At 33.8% G+C, this 24,813-nt stretch overlaps 3 protein-coding genes and 1 pseudogene across 6 annotated transcripts; all 4 read right to left on the bottom strand.

Moving 5' to 3' along the window:
• Window positions 1-226: 226 nt before the first annotated feature.
• LOC111472719 (protein LITTLE ZIPPER 3-like) lies at window positions 227-1,205 on the bottom strand. Its single transcript, XM_023118340.1, has 2 exons — window positions 956-1,205; window positions 227-857 (listed from the first exon to the last, which is right to left on the bottom strand). Exons 1-2 carry the CDS (start codon window positions 1,051-1,053, stop codon window positions 644-646), a joined length of 312 nt encoding a protein of 103 aa, XP_022974108.1. The 5' UTR covers window positions 1,054-1,205; the 3' UTR covers window positions 227-643.
• Window positions 1,206-11,105: 9,900 nt separating this feature from the next.
• LOC111472722 lies at window positions 11,106-14,402 on the bottom strand (annotated as a pseudogene).
• Window positions 14,403-15,442: 1,040 nt separating this feature from the next.
• Window positions 15,443-19,990, bottom strand: LOC111472721 (ankyrin repeat and zinc finger domain-containing protein 1). 4 transcript variants are annotated; one of them, XM_023118342.1, is made up of 8 exons: window positions 19,583-19,990; window positions 18,534-19,000; window positions 18,167-18,281; window positions 17,102-17,764; window positions 16,681-16,758; window positions 16,130-16,246; window positions 15,860-15,906; window positions 15,443-15,792 (listed from the first exon to the last, which is right to left on the bottom strand). In XM_023118342.1, exons 1-8 carry the CDS (start codon window positions 19,904-19,906, stop codon window positions 15,579-15,581), a joined length of 2,025 nt encoding a protein of 674 aa, XP_022974110.1. In that variant the 5' UTR covers window positions 19,907-19,990; the 3' UTR covers window positions 15,443-15,578. The 4 variants fall into 4 exon arrangements, with proteins under 4 accessions (XP_022974110.1, XP_022974113.1, XP_022974112.1 ...); XM_023118344.1 differs by having other exon boundaries at window positions 15,578-15,769; window positions 15,832-15,906; XM_023118345.1 differs by having other exon boundaries at window positions 15,443-15,872; window positions 16,217-16,240.
• A 1,654-nt stretch (window positions 19,991-21,644) lies between these two features.
• LOC111472726 (serine/threonine-protein kinase Aurora-3) lies at window positions 21,645-24,606 on the bottom strand. Its single transcript, XM_023118351.1, has 7 exons — window positions 24,361-24,606; window positions 23,611-23,853; window positions 23,336-23,431; window positions 22,877-23,091; window positions 22,231-22,303; window positions 21,875-22,137; window positions 21,645-21,836 (listed from the first exon to the last, which is right to left on the bottom strand). Exons 1-6 carry the CDS (start codon window positions 24,487-24,489, stop codon window positions 22,030-22,032), a joined length of 864 nt encoding a protein of 287 aa, XP_022974119.1. The 5' UTR covers window positions 24,490-24,606; the 3' UTR covers window positions 21,645-21,836; window positions 21,875-22,029.
• Between the last annotated feature and the right edge of the window lie 207 nt (window positions 24,607-24,813).

Consider the following 24,813-nt stretch of genomic DNA (forward strand, 5'->3'; position numbering starts at 1 on the left):
AAAAAAAAAAAAAAAAAAAAAAAAAAAAGTTATAATTTTTTGTTGTTGAATTGATATCAACTCATAGTAAATGGAATCGAGGAACTAGTCATTTACCACTTCATAATCCTTTGTCGATAGTTTTTAATTTTATAATAAAAAAATAGAGAGAATAATTTATTTATTATTTTTTGAAAAAAAAAAGGCACAAGAATTAAAAGGAGTGAAGAAAGACTTTCCCTTTCCAAAAAGCAACGCTTTCTAGAACGATGCTACATTCCCTTTCCACCATTTGGATTCAAGCTTTAGTTCCAAGAACCAAATCATTCTTTTGCTTCAAGATCGAACCCTTCAACCAAAGCTTCTTCAATGGAGTTTCAATAAAGAATTTAGATCGATCGATTTTTGACGGTACAGAGTTCTCTATTACATTTGCAACAGTTCATGATGTATTTCTTCACATGACTATATTTCTCAAAATCTATGCCCTAAAAACTGAATTTATCCTTGATTATTCCCCTCCCCTCTAAATCAACACCTAATTTATTTTCATAAGGACAGATTACAAACCAAGGAATCGTAGGAAAAAGAAATCGGAAGCCGAAAGTTATGATAGCGTTGAAAAATCCTCTACTCGATCGTTATAGATGATTTAATTTTCGAGCTAGTCGCTCAAATCGGAGTTAGGCTGCGATTTTCGCTTAGAGAAAATCTGGAGTTGAGATAACAAAACCTGATTCTCTTTGTGAAGAAGAAACGCCTTCTTTCTCAGCCTCTCGTTCTCCTCAATAATGCTTTGATTCTCCATGTACAGTTTCAAATTCTCGATCTCCATCTCTTCCTTAACGCCGGTCCGATCCTTCGCGAATTTCATCCTCCTGAAACAGAGCACCAAAACAAACACAGAACTCCGTAAAAACAAAATACAAAATCAGATTAAACAAACGGAGAAGAAGAAGAAGAAAAAATCAATCACCTGAAAAGCCTGTAGAGTCGAATCGGCCGGCGGCGATGGCGGCAACGTAAAGAGGAACGAGTGAAGGAAAGGAGCATGAATCGAGAAGAATCGCACATTTTTGTGGAAATTGAATTCGGAATTGGTTGGAGCGATGGAATTGAGAGTATATATAGAAGAGAGAGAACAAAAAAAGAAATCGAAATAGAAGAGAGAGAAAGAGAGGCCTTTCATTGCAATGATTACAGTAGGAATCATGATGGCAAAAGAGCAAGATGACGAACAATTCAGAACTAGAAGATGATCAGAGGGATACAGAACAAATTTCTCCCTTTTAAATAAACCTTTTATTCCACACATTATTTATATATATATATACCCCTACAATTTTTAATTAATATGATCGAATATGTTTAATATATTTTTTAAAATATAATTCTATTAATTATAAAATTGCTTTTTTTGTATTAAAACATTAAATTCTCAATTTTATATTTAAATTTATGAATTTTAAATATTTAATTTTTTATTAAATTTATTAAATAGTTTTTAAAGTAAAAAACCTTCTTAAATATTTTTAAAAGTTTAATTACTAATTTATGTTTTAAAGGAGGAGTGTTTCACTTAAAAAATATTTTTAAAAGGAAGAAATTTAAATTTATGTTTGAAAATAATAATTCAAAAAGTAGATTTTGATCTCGATTTAAAATTCAAATTTAGCTGTACATAATTAAGTACTTATCTTGAATTGCTTCATTATATTCTTACAAACTAATCCGAGTCATTTTAGAATTAGAATATTTTGTCTCACCCAACCTATAATTACTGCGTAATCAATTAATTTGTTAATTTTCATGATTCAGACAAAAAAAATATTTACTAATTATTCAATTCAAGTATTTTTAACCATATTTTTTCTCGTATCAATTATTATTATTAATTTTAGGTTTTTTTTTTCAAATGATTTTTTATTATTTCAGAATGTTTAACTTTACAAAATACTAACCCGAAGACTATTAATATTGAATTTACCATTTAACCTTCATATCCATCTACTATTGATATTAAAAATAAAAACTCTAATCACCGAACGTAAAAAAAAATAAGATAAGAAAATCTTCGAATTGACTAAACACATAAAAGGATTTTTTTATTAATAAAAAAATATTTTATTTCAGGAAAAAACACTAAAATTAGGTCATGTAGTACTAAAGCAACACTTCATTAAATGAAAAATAAACTATATATTATACGTAGATTCAAAAATATATTCTATTGAATATTCGTTATTTATGAGCACCAATAATAAATAAATAAAATAAATGAATTTTGTGTTTATATGAAATAAAAAAAAAAGTGTGGAAATTAGCTAAGCCAACCTCATCATTTTTTTTTTTCCAATAATAATAATAATAATAATAAAATCTCTAGCTTTTTATTTATTTTTATTTTTATTTTTTTTATTTTTGCATGTATATCCATTCACTTCGATTATTTACATCGTAGGTTTGAAGAAAATTTAAGATTGATTAATAAATTAATAAGTAAATAATCCTTTGAAGCGTATGTTACATCTATCAATCAAATCACTTAAATTAAACTGTAAATTGTAAATATTATAATTAGTTTCTTTCCTTAAATATTTTTGAAGTTTTTTTTTGGAATTATAAGAGTTGATTTAAGTTTTAAATGATAGGAACTAAATTATAATTATGTTTTATATTATGGAGAATAACTTGATAATAACAAAATAAAATGATTTTATATTAAATTTAAAAGTTTCCCTCTTAATTTTTTAAAAACTTTCAATTTAAAATTAATTAATTTATTGGATATGAAATAAATTTTATATTTAATAATGATTGTGAAAAATAATGAATATTTGAAATTTAAGAATTCAAATTTTTTATTATAGAATTTTGAGAGTTAGAGATATATTGAATATTAAATTATTATTATTATTAAAGATAAAGGGAGAAAAATGATCCTCCTAAATAAAAAATAATTTATTATATTATTTAATTTCGAGTGTTAAATATTATTTAATAAATATAAAAGGAAATTACAAAATATGCCCAATGACTGATTAGTTGAAAATTAATATATAATTTATTTATTTTAATAAAATCGTCTATTTTAAATATATATATATATATATTTTTTAAATTAGTTTACATATATAGCAAAATATAAAAGAAGAATCAGACTACACAAGATAGTAATAGAAAAGCAATTTCATAATATCCTAGCCAACACAAGACAATAAAATAAATAATAAAATTCCATTATAACTCTAAATGGACTCACTCGACTTTTATTAATTTTTTTATAAAATAAAATAATAAAATATGTGTGCAATATCAACCAAAATTGTATTTGAATGAGAGGCGGACATGAAATTATAAAATGTCTAGTATTTAATAAAGTCTTCAATTATTATTATTATTATTTTTAGAGAACGGTCTAGTATTTATAGTCTTCCAGTATTATTATTATTATTATTTTTAGAGAACTGGTCTTCCATTATTATTATTATTATTATTATTATTATTATTATTATTATTATTATTATTATTATGTGTGATAGTAGGATTTTAAATAAATAAATAAATAAACTTAACCCTTCACGGTTTCAAATAAATAAATAAATAAATAAACTTAACCCTTTTTAATGTTTTCTCTAACATAATAACCTTTTAAAAAATTGAAAATTTGGAACAAAAGGGCTTTTAAACCTTTCAAATAAATAAATAAGCTTTAAATTGCAATAATAATAATAAAAAAAAGCAAATTTAAAATGAAATTGTAAAATTAATTAAATTAAATTAGGGTTAGTAAGCAAGGTGAATATATATATATATATATATATATATATATATATATATATATATATATATATATATATATATATATATATATATATATATTCAATTATCCACTCATCTTTTCAATAGATTGTTAATTTTTTTTTCTTTTTAAAAATCAAATTTTATTTTATTTTATTCAATTCAATTATCCACTCCCATTTGATTGCCCATAATATTGTTACAATTTTTTTAATTTTTTAAAAAATCAAAATTTATTTTTATTATTTAAAAAAAAATTATTTTTCCTACTTTTCTTTATTTTTCTTCATAATCATCATCTCATCTATTTTCATCATTGCACTTCTTATCCAAATTACAATAATATTTCTTATGAAAATTTGGGAATTACAATAATATCTCTTATGAAAATTTTTTCCCAACCATAATGAATGTATCAAACCACGTGAACCTTTTTAAAAAATATAAAATAAAAATGTAGTGTTATGAAATTACCAAAATGCCCCTTCATTATTTTATTATTATTATTATTATTATCATTATTATTATCATTATTATTATCATTATTGGTGTATTTTAGGTACATTTTAATTGCGTTGTACCTTCAAGTGCATTGCAACCGTAATGCTAAATTATGAGCTTTTTTTTCCAAAAAATTTACAATAAAGTTGCTATTAAGAATACTCGGTGTTTAGAAATTATTTTCAAGATAATTTGAACATAGTCGATCAATTTTATGGTAAAGGAGAAAAGACCCAATTTTTTTACGTAGGCTTCGACCTCAAACTCGACCTCAACCTTATGGTTGGCTAGCACATGCCCCGGACTTGTAATTTTCTAATTCAATCCGATCTAGTTCATGTTTAACTTAATTTAAAAAGAAAAAAAAAATTCTCTAAAAAATAAGATTTTTCTTGTTTCAACCTCTTTTATTTCACTCAAATTCTCGATAAAATTTTCGATTGCTGAGTGAAGATGGAGTGCCTTACCCACCAAAATTTAGTAAACAACAAATACAATATTTATATTTTTTATTCAATATAGTATACAACCTTAACCATAATTATCCAATATAAAAGGGTTAATTTGATAAAAACATAATGTAAAAGGGCATTTGTGCAAAATTTTAAAGTTAACATCCTTTTGTCGAAGGATTGGGCCGTCCGTTCACTTAAGTCCACAGGAATCGAATCCAAAACTCCCAAACTCAATTTTTCAATATAAACTTCTACTTTACTTTACTTTCACAAATTTGTTTTTTCTTTTTTAATTTTTTCAAAATAAACTTACGGTTAAATATTTTGGTCAAAATACTTTAATAAACTTTCAAATTAGCCAAGTTAATTCTATCAAAATTGGTTAGTAGTATTTTTTCACCATATAAACATGTTTTCTAAGTTTATAAAACCAATTTTAAGTTTAAATCAAAGTATAAGAGTTAAATTCTAGACACTTTTAAAGTACAGATACCAACCAAACTCGAAATACACCGACCAAAATGGCATTTTAATCTATTTTTTAAAAAAAAAGTAATTTCATAGATTAATTTTTTCAATAGAAGTTGGGGAAAGGAAAAAAAAAAAAAAACAAAAAAAAAGATACAAGGATTTATTATAAAAATGCTTGAACAATTTCTTTGTTTCACAAATATATAGAAGCGATATTAAATTAGATATCATAAATAAAAAATATATGTTCCTATATGTATATATATAGAGAGAGAACAAAAATTCGTGGGTGAGAAATAAAGATATCCTTTGAGTAATTATTATTTGAAGCAGAAGTCCATAAGATCATAAAGGTTTGAACACAATGGGAAGCCATAATTACTTGAAGATGAAGTGGGATGAGTGAGAAGTCAAATACCTGTGACATGTGACATGGAGGAAGCCAATCCAAGAGGATGAGGTGCCAGCTCCCGCTGCTCTTTGGGTATTATTATGCTTGGGAATATGACTTTCAATGAAGCAATGATTGAACCAGTTCTTGGATCTCATCCTCCACTTCTATCAAAAATAGAAAAAGATAAACTGGCCGATATACTAAAATATATATGTATCAAATTGCCGTGGGTTCGATTCGGTTTGGTTCAGGCTGTTGTTTAAATGTTTTCAGGAATATGATTTGTGAGATCTACATCGGTTGGAGAATGGAACAAAACGTTCCTTATAAGGGTATAGAAACATCTCTCTAGTAGACGCGTTTAAAACTGTGGGTGACGGTGATAAATAAACAGCCAAAGCAGACAATATTTTATAGAGATAGACTTGGGTCATTACAAAGGGGATGGATTGTGAGATTACACATCAATTGAAGAAAAAAACGAAACATACCTTACAAGAGTGTGAAAACTTCCCTAGTGGTCGTATTTTAAAACTTTGAGGGGAAGCCTAGGGGAAAGCCTAGAAGGAGAAGTTCAAAGGATTACACATCAATTGAAGAAAAAAACGAAACATTCCTTACAAGAGTGTGAAAACTTCCCTAGTGGTCGTATTTTAAAACTTTGAGGGGAAGCCTAGGGGAAAGCCTAGAAGGAGAAGTTCAAAGGATTACACATCAATTGAAGAAAAAAACGAAACATTCCTTACAAGAGTGTGAAAACTTCCCTAGTGGTCGTATTTTAAAACTTTGAGGGGAAGCCTAGGGGAAAGCCTAGAAGGGGAAGTTCAAAGAGGACAATATCTACTAGCAGTGAGCTTAAGCTATTACAAATGGTATTAAAGCTAAGTATCGAGCGGTGTGCTAGCGAAGATGTTGGCCCCCAAAAAGAGTAAATTGTGAGATCTCACATCGATTGAGGAGAATGAAATTCGTTCTTATAAGAGTGTAGAAACCTTTCCTAACAGACCTTGAAGAGAAGCTTAGGAGGAAAAGTCTAAAGAGACAATATCTACTAGCGGTGAACTTGGGTCGAGGAACAACTTCCTAGTTTCATATGCATCCCTATCTTATATATTACACAGTATTAATCATTCACCGGTAATAAGAAAATAAAATAAAAGCTCAGATATTTACACAATGGATATATCTAAAATCGATGCACAGAAGGAAGGTACCTCAACAAGATATGAGAAGATCAAATAAATGCCACCATATTTACAGCTCCAGCCTCTCCAAACTTGATTTCAGTATAAATCCATGACATGTTGAGCTCCCTCCAACGATCCTCAATAATTCTCCACTCGAACAAAATACACCATAGAGCCTCTCCTGAGACCTATAGAGCTATCGAATAGCCTCCCTCTTAATTGAGACTGGACTACTTTTTTTGGAGCCCGCGAACAAAGTACGCCATTTGTTCGACACTTAGAGTCACTTTTTTTTACTATACCTTCGAGGCTCACAACTTCTTTATTCGACATTTCATGATTCTATTTACATGGCTAAGTTAAAGGCATAAATTTGATACCATGTTAGGAATCACGACTCTCCACAATGGTATGATATTGTCCACTTTAGCATAAGCTCTCATGACTTTGCTTTGAGCTTCTCCAAAAGACCTCATCCAATGGAGATATATTCCTTTACTTATAAATCCATAATCATTCCCTAAATTAGCCAATATGAAACTCCCTCCCACTCATCCTGAACACGGGCAATACTGCATGTGTAGCTACCAGCAACTTCTGAAGCTAAAAGGACTGCAGTCTGTTCCTTCAGTTTCAGTATCTTCCATTGCATTGACAGCATCACGCGTTTGATTTATCAGAGAGTGAAAATAAGCTTCCCCATGAACCATATTAGCCTGATCATCCATCTCTCCTACAGGACCTTCATAATCAAGAAACATAGTTTCCCTTGCTAAGAATCCAAGTTACACTCACAATCAACTCCAGGACTTTGCGTTTCTTGAACCCGCTCGGTCCCAATGGTCTCTCCTTCCAAAACGGGAGTCGTGCCAACACCATCAATGTCAAAACCAAAACCTCCCTTAACAACAGCATCAGCGCTTGTGAATTCAGCCTTGTGAGTATTATGACATTCTTGATTTCTGAAATCCCAGTCGTGCTTTTCAGTGCTGACATGGGTTGGATCAAACCAATGGGCTGACATAGCGGAACTAGTTTTGGCAGATTTGTTTCAATAGTTCCCCCGTACATTTTCTCCAAGTAAAATTTTGTTAGCCTCAATGGATACATTGAGATCAAAATCAAAAGAAATATTCTCATAATTCTCTTCATCTTCTAGAGTCCCTTGAATTGCCTTCAATTGTTCCTGCTGCTTGGCGAACAAAGCTGAAATTTCTTCGGTGGTAGAATAAAATGCTCGTAGATGTGTTTCCCTGCATGCATTTATGCAACGTATAGAGTAAATAACGTTATTGCACTAAAATTCTAACATGTAAAAAACAGCAATAACACAATAAATTTGGCTAGAAGGGAGAATTAGTCAGATTGTTAAACGGAGACTAACAAGTTTGAATTTTAGTCACTGAACAACAATAGTTACTAGAATAGAAGGAAGTTAGAATCTCATAAACAAACCTCCAGCTACTAAAATAGAAGGAAATTAGAATCTCAACACATCCACCAAGAACACTAGATGAATAAAGTGAAAATAAAGTAAACGAAAATTTTTAAATCATTTTCCACTGAGGAAGCACACAGATTACTCAAAGGTGACTTAAAACTTGTGTAATCAATATTTATTCAACATTATCAAGGTGATTGTGCAAGGACCTCCCCCAGACCGACCTCTGCATTATGAAAGAGGTCTTACAGCTCAGCTACTCACCTATTAACTTGTTTACACACACACATACCCAAAAAAAAAAAAAAAAAAAAAAAAAAAAAAAAAGAATAAAAGGGAGAAGAGCAGGGGTTCAAGGTGAAATCAACTCAATTTCAGGTCTAACATAAGAAGAGATCATATGTACAAATAAGAATGAACTTAAACCACTTGCTCCAATGACAACAGAAAAAAGCTGGTTTTCGATTAGCTGATGTCTCACGGGTCACTAAAAATCAAATGATGATCGGCTACTCAAGCCAATGGTGGAATTATTCAACAATAGGTAGGCAATTTTTTTCGATAGAAGTATCACCCTTAGAAAATTTGACAAAGAATAATCAAGAGATCAACGATAACACATTCAGGGAAAACTAGTACGTGCATAAACATCTTTTGAACAGCGTGATCAATCATGTGGACAAGCAATGCCATGATTTGACGTATGAAAATAGAACATACCAATCATGACTATTAACTCCTATAACCCTTGGAATTGAATAAGTTTGTGTAGATCTTGGAATGACATATTTTAGCCTCCTGACTATTTTTCTTCAACCTCTCCAAGTTCAAATACGTTCCATTTGTGCTGCAAGTAAAACGATAAAGTCACATCGTAAGTGTTAAGAGGGGTAATTGTAATAATCCGTGCGCATAAACACATCGATAACCAGAGACACTTTGCAATAGACAACCTCGTATCTTTGAGAAAAAACGATGGACAACAAGCATCTTCAGTAGATGTCCTCTTCCTATAAACTCTGCAACGTTTTGCACTGACTGAATTAGAGTCAATCTGGAGTTGACTATCTGCCGCCACTCGGCCGAGGATGTGTTCATCATCGATCAAAAGGATATCTAATCTAACCGTATTCCAAAAAGAACATGATCAAGAAAAGTCGAGAAGCTCAGAAATCACATTGCAGTGAAAGATGAAGTACCAGAATCCGAAAACCATTGATACAAGCAGATGATAAGTTACTAAAATTGCAGATGAAGAGTGTATGACAAAAACCTGCTGGCGTCTACGGAATTTTCCGGAAATGGCAGTGAGAACTCCCCAGACGTTGGAATCGATTCTGCAGAGGCAGGGAAGCGATCTTGGAGGCGACTGAGAGGATGAATTCCCGATAACTCGGTGGCTTGATTGGACGCGATTCATCAGCAGAGTTGAGAGGAGGAGGGTGGGAGAAGCTTGATTACGAGCCACTGCCATGTTTGGGAAAAATTCATTGAATTTGGGGGGTTGGGGTGTACCATCGTTTCGACTGTGGGGAAAATATTGGCGGGGATTTTGAAACCCTAAGAACGAGCTCACTTGGTGTGCTTCCACTCCCGCGTTCTGCATTTTTTAAAATCCATTTATTTCAAAATATAATTTTATTCTTTCAAAATTACAACATATATTATTTTTTTATTGTTGGATAATATTTAAATATCATGAGTTTATCTGAGGCTCGATAAGTGTAGAACAAGGAAAACAGCTTATTAAGTCTTGCTCTATCTAGTTTTTTCACTACAGAATCCTGTTTTTGGTGTCGGACCGAATTTTCATATTTTCTGTATAATACTGCAGTGCTAATTACCCCACATAACTTCTCATAGAGTTACCCACATAACTTCTCATAGAGTGGGAATTATTTCAATTTCTGTATAATACTACAGTGCTAATTACCCACATAACTTCTCATAGAGTGGGAATTATCTGTATAATACTGCAGTGCTAATATAACTTCTCATAGAGTGGGAATTATTTCAATTTCTGTATAATACTGCAGTGCTAATTACCCACATAACTTCTCATAGAGTTACCTACATAACTTCTCATAGAGTGGGAATTATCTGTATAATACTGCAGTGCTAATATAACTTCTCATAGAGTGGGAATTATTTCAATTTCTGTATAATACTGCAGTGCTAATTACCCACATAACGTCTCAGGATTAACTCCTTCAGGAAAATTAAATTGCCTTAGTTCTAAAATAACCAATAAATATTAAATTAAATTAAACGGACTAAGGCAATTTAATTTTCCTGAAGGAGTTAATCACAAGTGATGATGAATATTATCTTCATTGAGATAGAAACTTTTTAGAGAAACTCAAAACAAAACCATAAGAATTATGCTCAAAATGGACAATATCATATTTTAGAGATCTGTAATTCCTAACCATATTAGAATATATGACCATATCTAAAATGACATGATAATAATAATTATTAGATAACTGCAGACATATTTATTGAAGGGATTGAATTAAATGATTAAATCTTTTTAAAAACGTTCATTCTCTAGTCAACTCAATTTTTAATAAAAAATAACTTAATAAATCAATTATATTTTAATTTTGAGTTTAATGAATGGCGATAAAGACATCTACTCCCCAAACACATAACACATAAGATTAAAACTCATAAGCAATCCTAACATTCACTTTCAATTTTTTTTCTTCTTAAATATGGTCGTAATATTTCCAAAATAAATAAAACCCATTTAACTATAATTTAAATTACAAAGTTGGCCCTATAATTTGGAGAAAATTAGAATTTCGCCTTGTAGGGTTGTTTATAAAACGTCCCTACAGTTTGATAAAATCTTTCTTAAAAACTATAGGAACTAATTCGAACCTTTAAAATCCTAAAGACGAAATTTTAGGTTTCTCAAAACCATAGAGACCGAGTTCATAATTTAACCTTAAATAAATATACATAAAGTTAACAATACTTGCAAATTCATAAGTACCTCTGCAAGCCCGTTCTCTGTTAGTTTTGTATGGTTTACTTCTAATTCTGTATTTTGAACCTCTCAGATAGCAGAGCTTTTCATGCTAACGCTAAATGCCACTTCTTGAATGTTGAGACTTTCATCAAATGTTGATTTTAGCTAGCTACTGCTAATTGAAGGTTAACCTGCAAGAGGATTAGCATGTATCGTCACCTGATTGAGCCTGATCTCGGCAAGAGGACGATCTCGCCGACCCAGTTTGAGTCTGCACCAAGCTATACATCAGCAAGACATTCATGCAGATGCTAAGAATTTAAACAGATGCGATGAAAAAACAGTAATTCGCTACCTAAAGACTATGCTAGTCGCACTTCAGATCATACCCAACAAGCTAAATGCAAACCTGTGCACATATATCAGCTGAACATGTATAAATACCTCCTAATCTTTAAAAATAGCATTGCGTTTTAAATGAAATACCAATGACTTTCTCTTTGTTCGTGTAGCGTAAAATTATTCAATGCAATACCGATCTTTAAGTTTTAATTTATATAATGTAAGAATGTCAGAGTATCATCCACGAGATTGGTGTGGCTCACTTAATTAGCACAAATACAATCACCAAATTTTATTTAGAGAAAGAAATAAAAAGATGAATAAGATCAAAAATAACATAAAAACATAGAATAAAAGATGGAGAACAATACCAACTATTCAATTAATTACACAACCAAGATTAACATTCATAAGTCGTGAACAAAAATGTAAAAATTGCATCTTATGAATACAATTAAATGCTTAAAGTGTCAATGAAACTTTAGCGTTTTTCATCCAAAATTTAATGATAAAAGTATTTTTGAACATTTTTGAAAGTTCAAAAATATTTTTGAATCCTTTTAAAGTTTATATGTATCAATGAGACAAATTGTTAACGTTTTCTATTCAAATTTAATGGAAATATTATTTTTCTGAACTTTTTTAAAAAAATCAAAGTTATTTTTTTTTAACATAGTTAAAGTTTAGAAGTATTATTGAAACAAAAATCGTACCTTTTCCATGATATCAAACCCATGAATCACTCTGCCGAACACAGTGTATAATCCATTCAGATGTGGCTGCTTTGCGCAAGTTATAAAAAATTGGCTTCCATTCGTATTTGCCCCACTATTAGCCGTTGATAATATATCCCTCTTGCATTGTGCTATAAAACCAGAACAGAGAACCTTTTAGAATAAGAATCAGATTCTAACATATAAACAGCTTAGGACAGGAAGGTTTCTTGAATTTCCACTTTCGATCTCAGCTTCACCAGCATGGTTAGGGATGCAAATTTTCATTGAATAAGCGTCTCTCGTCTTATTTAGGTCAGAAAAGACGAGCGAGTTCAGTAAACTGCTACATGGCATGATGCACATCATATTACATACCTTGAGCGACTCTCTTATCTCGTCATTTAACTTTTTGCCCCATATACTGGTTCCTCCTTTTCCCGTGCCTGTTGGATCTCCACCTTGTATCATAAAACCTTTGATGTTTCGGTGGAATATGGTTCCATCATAGTAGCCACTAGCACATAGTGCCAAAAAGTTCTATAACCAATAAAACATTAGTGTCAGTATGAACATTGCAGATAACAATAATCCAGCAGACAGAAGATGGGCAGAAGCAGAATTCTAGCCAATATTTTCTGGTCACTCTTACGTTAAAACATTTTTCCACGTACAAAAGAAAGATGACATTATAGGATAACAAGCTCAGCTGCAAATAAACATGCAAAGGAAAAAACTGTTCGGAAAATGGCAAACAGCTTCTTGTGCTACAGAAAAAAAAAAAAACTGAAAGAGGATTGACAACTCTCTAGTTCTCATGAGTGCAAATATACATTGGCCTTAAAAAAGATATCATTCGGATGTCCACCGCTCAATACCTCCTAAATATGGTGATAACCAATCACTGATCCATTGCATGTACCCGAAGAAGAAATTACAAGAAGCAAGACAAAGAAGATTCAAGAGGCCTTTTGGTGTTATCTTTCTTTTACAAATCTTAGTTTAGGTTTGAAGTAAAACCGATTATTGGATTAGTCTTGATCAAGCTAATTCTGGAGTGAGTCGTCTTGGGATCTAAGAGTAACCATTATAGATTCAAAGTTCGATCTAAGAGTTATTCATCGTTCTAACCGGCTCTTGGTTAAAATCATTCGTTAAGTTAGCGTTATTTGTAAACGTTTACAAGGATCCTAGAAAGACCTCTAGCTTTGCAAATCCAACATTGTTGACACTTATCCTATGGAAAATATCCATACCCATAACTTTGCTACCTCTCTATTTTCCAAGCCAATCCAAAAAACATGATAAACCAATGCATTATCTAAGACCAATGGGAATTATCTAATAACGTCTCAGGTTAAGTGAACATCAGAATCTTCCATTCATTTGAAACAACGAAGGAGAAAGCACACTAACTTTCATTACTGACGTATGTCAACAGAAGTCAATTAGGCGTTAGCTTAATCTCAATGAAACCATTTGCCCAGAAACTCTTACAGGTACCAGTAGTATTTCTTAATTCTATCATCTACCCCCACCGTGACAGTGAAACTAAAGAAAAATGACAAGCCATAAAACTCTAGCAACTAGCAAAAACTGCGCGCTCGAGGTTTCGTAGAAATTCCAATTAAATAAAAATGCAGAAGTTGCAAAAACTAATCAACGAAGCTTTCACAAAAAATTGCAACCTAGCTCCTCGAGAATACAGTGCATCTCGATGAATTAAGTTCTCTCCACGACTAATCACCACCAGAGTTAAAGAAGAATCCGATCAACTTTGCGGATAGAAAGGATGAGAAAATCAAATTATCACTTATCAGTAAACAATAACTTCCAACCTAAACAAGAACATCCACGAAACATGGAGTAAACTTAACAACAGAAGATAGAGGAGACGAGCGATGAACTTGCCTCGGCAGATTTCGGGACTTCATCGCAAAAAATCTCGCACTTGATGTCGCCGAGATTTGTGAGCAAAGTAACAGACTGTGAACACAAATGGAAAAAAGAAAATCAGAGGCACAAAATGAAATTCCTCCATGGATGGGCAGCTGAAAGAAAAAGAAGCCAAGGTGTTCGATCAAATGACGACGAGAGAGAATAATACCCCGCATTTTCAGATCCGCCCTGCGAACGTGCGGGAATTCGGTTTTCCAACTCATAACATATATATATATATATATATATATCAATTATTAAGTGAGTAAGTTAAATTAATACAAATAAATATATAATCATAAACTTCGTAAACTTGGTATTTTAAACCAAAAATGTCGACTTTTAAATATTTTTTATTTCATTGAAACCCTTCAATTTTTTTAAATAATTTAAAATTATTTTTTATTGTTAATATCATATTTTAAAAACACATTTAAACTTAAAAATATTTCATTATTACCCTCCAACTTTTTAAAATAATTAATTTTTTTTTATTGTTAATATATATTTAAATTTTCTTTATAATTTTGAATGTAGTCTACTTAAAAAAAAATGCGGAAAAAAAGTGGTAAATTATTAAAATTACGTTTAACAAATATTCGTAATTATAAATCTGAATTAAATCTGAACAAAGACATTTAAACACAAACTTTTCATTTTAAAATGATTAAAATAAGTTTTATCTTCTAAAAACATGCTTTTTAATCCTTCAAAATTAACTTAATGTTTAATTTTTATATATAATTAAAAACATATTTGAGAGTGGTTTTGTAATATCTCAAGCCCACAGCTAGTAAATATTATCCACTTTGTCCCATCAAGTATCGTAATCAGCCTCGCAATTTTGAAAAGCATCTACCAGAGAGAGGTTTTCATAACCTTATAAGGAAGGCTTCGTTCCCCTATCCGACCGATGCAAGATCTCACTGATTTTGAGCACAACAAACATAATTAACTTTTCCAAAATCACTCGTAAACATACTATTAACGGAGCAAAATCAAATTTTATGGTGCAAAAGTAGCACATTAAGCTGACTTTAAACGATCAAAAACATGTTTGAGAGTAATTCCGAAAAAAAAAAATCCGTCCAAACCACATAATTCAGTAGCTTTCTCATTTCTGTTCTACCATGCCAAAGAGGTTCCACACTCCACAGTTCCAACAAGTACAAGAAAAAATTAGAATTTACTGATCTAAATTGAAGCTTTAATCTTAACATCAACAATTGGATAAACACAAGCAAACCAAAAGGAGAGAAGCAGATATAATTGAAACTTTCAAATAATCTGACATTGTTCTTAAAGCATTTCAGATGAACAGGACGAAAAGAATGGTGTGATATGAAGTAAAAGGAGTATCAACCTCATAATAATCCATGCTAGTTTTCTTCAAGGACCTCTTTGTGTACATGCATGCATGTTGAGCTACAATATTTATAGTTGTACCGGTGGAAAGGAACCTTACCAGCTAGCGACTTACCGCAACAGGAACAGTTGATGTCCCCGGCTAACCCGGTTTTAGTCTGAGAGCTGTTCGGAATAGTTGACGAGGAACCATTGGTGGCTGCAGCTGCGGCCATGGCTGCGATTCTCCTCTCGGCAGCTGCTGCTCTCTTTTCGCGCTCGGGTGGCTGCAGCTGCGGCCATGGCTGCGATTCTCCTCTCGGCAGCTGCTGCTCTCTTTTCGCGCTCGGCAGCCTGTACCATCTGTAGATTGTTGCAGAGATTAGTAAAATATCGAGTAGGACTCGTTTTAAGTCTATTTGGGAGCCACGCTCAAAAAAACCCTTTTGTTTTTCCTTCTGAAAAATTGACTTGGAAGCTTGATTTGACAAGAAAAAGGATAATATTGATGAACACTATGATCCAATCTTCACAAACATGTACGCCAGCCTCTTGCTGGTTCAATTCAAACAGCTTAAAGAGTTACCTCTTTGGTAATCAGTTTTCCACTGGTTGATTCAGCTCGAGGATTCAAAATAGAGCCGATTCCTCTGCCGTGTTCCGCCTTTGCAGCTTTTTGAGATTCAGCAGCCTCGGCCTCGGCCTGCCAGCAATATTCAGCACACAGCTCAAACAAGAAGGAAAGAAAAGGCAAGAATCCGAATGAGTAACGAGACGTTGAAATTCAGTTTGGATATTATTCATAATCCTTGAGGTCTCTAAAGGCTTCAAAACACGATGTCGACATGAGATGTTTATAAAGGTTTTGGGTTCTCGGCCTGGGCCGAAAACTTAATAACTTAGAACCCTCGTTGTCGTCCCTATTGGCCTTGCAATGAAGAACCATGGAGTAACATAGGGAGTGAGCCAGGAATATAACGAAAGGAATTGTACTTCCGATACCCTGGTTACAAAAGATAACGTTCGGAACAACGGAAAATCCGATGCCAATATAACCATTTAATCAAGAAAGGAGCACAGACTAGGGTCTCAACAAGTTTCAACATAAAATTAGAAACAAACCAATTAAACACAAACCTGTGCTTTCTTGGCCTTTTCTTTCTTTAACTTCTTCAATTCCTTCGCTCGTGCCTTTCGCTTGGCATCTTTTTCTGCCTAAACAATCCCCAAAAAGGGAAAAAATTTGGTTCATCTCCATGAAAAACTGAATAAACATTTCAAGCCAACAAACAAATGTCTAAAAAGTGAAAGGAAGAACAATAGATGCGCCAAAATATCTTAGTTCTCGTATCCAACAGTTTTTAGTCCCGAAAGCATGAAATCTTTACCAAGTTTACCGTCATTGCAATGTTTCTAAATTATAACGAAAACCAATCAATTTCAACAGCACAAGGGGACTTCTTGACGTATTTCAAATAGGAGAAGCTAAAACACAAGATATATATATCTATACTATATAGAGTCATATCAAACAGCAGGAAGAACAGTTTTAAGTAACCTGCTTAGCAGCTTGTGATTCCTCCATTTCCTTGGTTAGCGCGCTCGGCACTTTAGCAGCATTCCAATCCCACTTATCCAGGTTTGAAGCCATGAACCTTCTGAAGCTATTTCGGACTTCCTTTTCAGTTGCTAGCATGTAAGGAGTCCGTCCTCGTTCATCTTTGGCGCAAGGATCAAGACCCTGTTTAAGGAGTTCCAAAACCTTATCTGCATTTCCAGTCTGTGATGCTTCATGCAGAGGTGTAGTTATACAAATACTTTCACTTTCACTCTCTCTAGTTATTGGATGTTCAACAGATTCTTCAAGATGTGTACAAGCATCCTTTTCCAAGTCCCCAATAACCTTCGGTTCACCTATATCTTGGGTGCCATTGTCTGTTGTAACTACACTTGAAGGTGAATTGTGCTCACTGGTGGACAATATTTCCTTATCTTCTACTTCATATGCTACTTGCACCAATTGTTCATAAACACGTCGAGCTTCTTTTAACGTAGGCCTTCGAACAGTCAAAGGAATATTCCGAACAGCAGAACGCTGATTGCTAAAATATGGCTTATCCCCATTAAAAAGTAATTGCCGGTTGTTTGAAGGAGCATAAATATAAACGCAAGAAGAAGCATTAAAATAGGACTTCCAAGCAGCTAGGAGATCTTGAATTTCCTACAAGATCAACAATTACAGTTCAGAAGCCAATTTAAACAAAACGTGATCCTGTCACAAACATGGTATAAAAAAGAAATAAGTGTTCGAAACAAAAGATTGGGTTCATCGGTTTCACTCGGGAAAAAAGAAGATTAGGTTCATTGGGGACATTAACTTTATATTTAGTCACAGTTTTCAAAAACAACTACGAAACAAGAACATACAAGTATTTTCAACACGGTTTGCCAATAAAGCCTACCTATCTTCAAAAGAGAAACTGTTTGCACCAAGTAATTGAATTCAATTGTGAAATCATAGGAATTCATGGGTGTGAAAATGAATATTAAGCTAAAAAAAGAGGAAGAAAAGAGGAATGCATGAGTCGAGGCATTTTGTAGTCATCAATAAACTATATTACACCTTCTTCAACGCGAGTTCATTATGACGACGAAGTGAAGCCCCGGCAGAACTGATTGTTTTGCCACTTGCATCTTTCGATGACTGCTTCTTTCCAGACTTGGCTCTCACTACATATCTACATAATAAGAAAGTTTATATCTCATGTAAGGAAAGCACGCACAACAAGCATCAAAAACCAAATGGAAATTCAGAACATAAATGTCTTTGATAATAGCAGCATTACAAATTTCAGGGCCAGGGTTTCAAGTAAGAGCAAAAGTATCATAGGTTACGTTTGATATGTCTGTTTTCATAGTTGACTGCACGATCAAAGAAATAGACTGGAAACTATTAGAAGTGAAGAGTTAATAAAGAAGAGATTTCCAACCTGTGAAAGGTTTTATGAGCTACAACCGAGTTCCCGTCGAAAACACAACCGGCAAAGTGCCCACCACTTGCAAGCAACACTATCCGCAAATGGGTGCCATCTCTTGGCTCGTGATTTAGATATTTCAATCTCGCTATGACTTCATTCTCTCTAAGATATTGTGAATGAATACCATTACCGCCGACCGATGTTTTATCATCCTCATACGAAATACTATCCGACTCATTTATGAGCAAACACTTCCAAACCGAAACTCTTTCACCTGTTTGAAGATGAATGAACAACTTCTTCTTGTTCACACTATCATTTGTTACCTTAGACCCTTCATTCCGAGAGGAAATCTCCTTCTCTGTTTCGTCCTCTGATCCAGAAATACTTGACACATCAAAGTCTCTGAAAGAATCAGATGTCAGCTCATCAAAATCATCCTCCTTGACAATATTCTTTCCAGCAATGCTTAGCTTCACCTAATATTTAGTTATAGCACAGTAAATACTTTGAAAACGAAGAAAACAAGAAATCATTCACTTCATCAAACATGTCAACAATGAATTCAGCTTAATTTCTATGAACATTTAAGACAAGATCGTTGAACCCGATGGTTAAATTGAGAGCAGGAAGAAAAGAGGGACTCAATTCTAACTAGAGGGATGGAACGAATTAGAAATGAGGGACAATTACTCTTGTTTTGTCTTGGATTAAATAAATTATGCTAACAAGTTGAGATTTAAAATTTATATCTCTAACTTTGCCCTTGAAGATTTCTATACACTTGCTTAGAATGTGAAGTTTTATCATTCCTGAAAAATTCAGGCTCCGTTCTGGCTAAACCAGAGCAGATATTGTTTCTAATTCCATAATTAATCAAATCGTCAATGAATCAAATATTAACCCAATTTTGATTCCGACGAGTAAAAACCTTAAAGATTTAAGGGGAAACAAAACGTTGATGGTCCAGAGTTCATTGCCAGACACAATAATCAAATTTACAAAACACTCTACTCAGTCAACTTGTTCAAATAGCAAGCAGAAGAACCAGCAAAGTTTACATTGAACCGGTGGAGGTCGGATTTGAAGTGCGAACGCTGGTCGAGGAGGGATTCGAACTCGGCCTTGCATGTGTTGCAGGTCCATCTTTGGGCAACGGAACTTTCTTTGAAATCCCTAGAATTCTGCTCCGAATCGACTGGATTTTCTGCGCTTGAGCTGTAGCTGCCGCTGGTTGATGAGGTGTATGAATGTGGAGAACGAAGGAGTTTGCAGGAAGCGAAGAAGTCCGGCGGGACGTTGAAGATAGAACGGTTCCGTTTCTCCGGCGGAATGCTTGGGGTATTGCTAACGTCGACGACGGCAGCGGCGGGATTGGTCTCCATGGCCGTATTGTCGAGTTCCTTGAGAAATTGAGATGAGAGCCTTTCTTAGGACGAAAATTGAAAGAACGATTACAAATTTAATCTCTTTAAAAGGGGTTTTTACGTCTAAGTTAAAATAGGTCGGAATTAAAGTTTGAATTAGATTATCTCTTTAAAAGGGGTTTTTACGTCTAAGTTAAAATAGGTCGGAATTAAAGTTTGAATTAGAATATCTATTTAACACGGAAGGGCGAGTTATTCTGATTCACAATCCAATCTATTTAAATCCACAATGGAAAAGAGAGATTTGTCTCCATTCAACGAGACTGGATTATGAAAATTATCTCGTGCCCGATTATATATATAATTCATTTGCTAAATAAATAAATATTTTTTAATAAATATTATTTACTTGACCTTTTACATATAACCATCCATCTCACAATTTTAAAATGCAATTTCCAAAACCTTCTACTACTAAGTTTGTTTTACTAGTGGTGCATGTTTAGGGAAAAGATTAAGGCCGCAGAAGGCTGATGAAGCAGCGATGGTCGTGCCCACGATGGAGGTGAAAACGGAGCAGAATTGGGCAGTAATCGACGACTTACCGGCCCTCGTGATGCCGTTGATGAATCTCGGTCGACAGAGTTCGGCGGGAAGTTGAAACGAGAGAACCTCGTTTGTTCATCGGCAGAGGGAGTTGGCCAATTGCAGGAGATTCACGATGGAGGTGAAAACGGAGCAGAATTGGGCAGTAATCGACGACTTACCGACCCTCGTGATGCCGTTGATGAATCTCGGTCGACAGAGTTCGGCGGGAAGTCGAAACGAGAGAACCTCGTTTGTTCATCGGCAGAGGGAGTTGGCCAATTGCAGGAGATTCACGATGGATGTGAAAACGGAGCAGAATTGGGCAGTAATCGACGACTTACCGGCCCTCGTGATGCCGTTGATGAATCTCGGTCGACAGAGTTCGGCAGGAAGTCGAAACGAGAGAACCTCGTTTGTTCATCGGTAGAGGGAGTTGGCCAATTGCAGGAGATTCACGATGGAGGTGAAAACGGAGCAGAATTGGGCAGTAATCGACGACTTACCGACCCTCGTGATGCCGTTGATGAATCTCGATCGACAGAGTTCGGCGGGAAGTCGAAACGAGAGAACCTCGTTTGTTCATCGGCAGAGGGAGTTGGCCAATTGCAGGAGATTCAGCAGAGCAGGTTCTTATATTCACAAGCACCTGGTTGCTGGTCTGCGTGTTCCTACTCACCTTCTCGTTCCAATTTGGAAGACTGTTGAGGATTCTATTATCATGGTTAAGTTTAGAGCATGATTTTGATACCATATTAGAAATTACGACTTTTCATAATAATATAATCTTATCCACTTTGAACATAAGCTTTCATGACTTTGCTTTGGACTTCCCAAAAGACCTCATACCAATGAAGATCTATTCCTTTACTTATGAAGGTATGATCATTCCCTAAATTAGCCAACGTGGGATTCACATTCCCAACCAATTCCTTTACTTATGAAGGTATGATCATTCCCTAAATTAGCCAACGTGGGATTCACATTCCCAACCATCCTCAACACTTATCCTACAAAAATTAATGAAACTATGGACACAATTGAAATTACAAAAATGGTGGAATAAAATCTAAAAGTATTAGCAACACTGGTTAAATGTTCAAGTTTTCGCTAAATTATGGATATATTAACCCAATTGATCATTAATTAACCTACTTGAAAAACAACTCATTACAAAGATGTGATTGCTTTTATTTTATAATATTCTACATTTCTAAAAACTTCAAACACATCAAATTAAACAACTAAGATTAGATTGAGGTCAACTCTATTGGTAAGATTTAATCAAGACGAGACCAATTGAGATTGACTAAGATTGATCATCATATCTCAAACTCGAAACCTCTAGAAATCGCACTAGAGATGGGAAACTTGGAACAATTAGCCCCATAGGCATGATCTAGCCTGTATCACTATGAGAATGCCACTAACAACTTTTTCCAACATTTTGATTAAATCATGAATGCTACATGACATAGAGATTACACACAGATATTCACTCAACCCTAAATGAAGAGGCATGAGCAAGAGAAATTAGTTAAAAATGAAGTGATGTTCTACCTGCTGCTACTGCAAATACCGGATGGATCTGCATTCATGATTATCCAGGGATGCTCCACTATCTTCTGAAGTGAAAGTCTTCTAGAGGAGTCCTTCACCAAGAGCTGTGTAAAATTTTAATATAATCAGAGCCATACCAGAAGTATGCATATCATTCCTACTCCTACCAAATAAAGACATTCACAAGGTTAACTAACCCGGCCAATTAGATCTTTTGCTTCGGAAGAAACGTGAGGAGTCGAGGGAAAATTCAAGTCAACCTTCATTATCCTGCATATATGACACAGGCCCAAAAAATAAAATGTACCACTTCTCATATTTTTTATAAATCGCATTCTTACCTTTTCTAAAAATTGAGTTATTTATTAGAAGTTCTCCAAGTTCTCGGGGAGAGATTAATCCATACTACATACATTTTCTAATCTTCGAGCCGAAATCCTATTAGATGAAATTCTAAAACTTAAACAACTTAGTTGAGGGCTCCGTGACCAATTATAAACGGAAGGTTCACCCATGGTTGATGGGACATTCCCACCCTATCCATTTATTTCTCCCTCGTTACACTAATGAGTTGTTACTAATTCATTCAAGGAAGGCATAGATCCCCACCTACTTTATTGTCTTATTAGCACAGGTGTTCGTCAATGATGAAAGCTGCTAAGGATTAAATTTACACCAGAACATTTTAACCTTAAAATTTTTGGGTAGAATCTATTTAATCCTAATGTGTTATGTATAAGTAGCCTAATAAAAATGAACGACATGAGAAAGTAAGCAGTAGCCACTCTTTAATGAAGATAAGGATCTTAAGTCTGTGTTCTTTTTGCAAATTATATGTCTAACCTTTTAAACGTGTCACTTTGACTTTCAGCTTCAAATGGAGGCACTCCATAAAGGAACTCATAGCAGAGAATGCCCAAAGTCCAATTATCTACTGCATAGTCGTGAGCTTTATTCTCCACCATTTCTGGGGCTAAATAATCCAGAGTTCCACACATGGTATGTCTCTTGCTTCTCGACTGTACAGACCATCCAAAATCTGCAATTTTCAGCCGGCCCTACAAATACAACACGCAGAAAAACATATAATATTTTCTTTCTCTATGATCTACAAAGTGCGGTGAAATCTGGATTCTACCTCCAGGATAAAACGAGGGTTTTACTAAGGTTTTGAAAAAATCATGCGAAGAAACATTTTCTAAGCTGTGGAATGACAAAGAGAGGAGAACTTATACCTCATGATCAAGCAGCAAATTTTCTGGCTTAATGTCCCTGTGAATCACATGCTTCGAGAACTTATACCTCATGATCAAGCAGCAAATTTTCTGGCTTAATGTCCCTGTGAATCACATGCTTCTCATGGCAGTATGCCAATGCTTGTGTGAGACTTAAAATGTACTGAAATTCACAAGAAACAAACATAAAGGAACCTTCAGATAATGTAAGGACTAGGTTTAAGTTGTTTCTGAGACAATTTCATAAAATTTTGTCTCTGGCTCAATCTTCTAATATATTTTACTTCAGCATCTTCAGTTCAAAGTAACAAGTTCACAACGATAGAGAGAAAGGAATATTACAGTGGCAGCTTGCTGCTCGCTGAGATGACCACTTTTCCTAAGCTCCCTATAAAGCTCACCGCGGTGAGCGTATTCCAATATCAAGAAAATACGTTCAGCATCATGAAACCATCCATAGAGGCGCAGGATGTTGGGGTGCCGAAGACTAGTTTGGATCTCCATCTCTCTCCTCAACTGATGATGAATCCTGTACTTCTCCATCTGCTCCTTGAAAATGACCTTCAGTGCCACTATATACTTGCTCTGAAAATCAAATCGGAGCTCCTAAGGTCAAACCAAAATCTAGAAATGCAATCTCAAGTTTGGAAAAAAGAAAAAAAATACTAAAAAAATTCATGTTTATTTTAATGCAAAATGGACTGCAGAGATTAAAAGTTGTGTTTATACGATAAATCGTACACTATCGCTATTCTGTGTAAAGTAAAATTAAGGAAAATCAAACTGTTCGGTCATCGAGAATTGATAGCACTGAGTAGCTATGATAATTTCCAGAACAAGAGACTTAGCAATCTCTGCTTGATTCACCAGAATAGAGAAGAGAAAATGCAAAATCATATCATATCACTTCTATCCAGCAAAATCCATATGCAGTCGCAAAATGACAAAATTCCGTTCAGATTTATAAGCTATTGAGTAGACCAGAACAAAATATAGTCATTCAAAAATCAAACAAAGAACCGAAGGACTAAAGATCTGGAATCACCAAAACAACTGTAGAACATTTCGAGAAGAATGAAACAGAAAACGAACCTTAACTTCTCTTGCTAAATAGACTCTGCCGAATTTTCCTTTGCCAAGGGGCTTTCCTACATCGAAGTCTTGCAAGGACCATTGCCGCTTTGGAGTTCCATTTTCTTCCTTCATCAGAGATTTTTTCATCGATTCGCCACTGTGAGAACGCAGCAAAGCGAGGGAACTGAGGACGTTGGACGAAAATTCGAACGGAATGAATTTGAATTCCTATACCCGTCCAACCCCCTTAAACGCACCGTTTCATCCTCCGTTCCCTCCTACCTACATTATTTTGAACCAAAATCCTTGGCTCCATATCAGTGCGAGTCCGCACTATTATTAATTTTTTTTAATAAATAAAAATTAAAACATTAAAACATTTTTTTAAATTTATTTATCTTTAACCATTAAATTTAATGATGGCATGCTAAATTTTTTTTTTTTTTTTTTTTTAATTTCAAAGTATCCTTT

The sequence above is a fragment of the Cucurbita maxima genome, unplaced genomic scaffold (assembly GCF_002738345.1).
Source record: "Cucurbita maxima cultivar Rimu unplaced genomic scaffold, Cmax_1.0 Cma_Scf00085, whole genome shotgun sequence".
In the NCBI taxonomy this organism is placed as follows: Eukaryota; Viridiplantae; Streptophyta; class Magnoliopsida; order Cucurbitales; family Cucurbitaceae; genus Cucurbita; species Cucurbita maxima.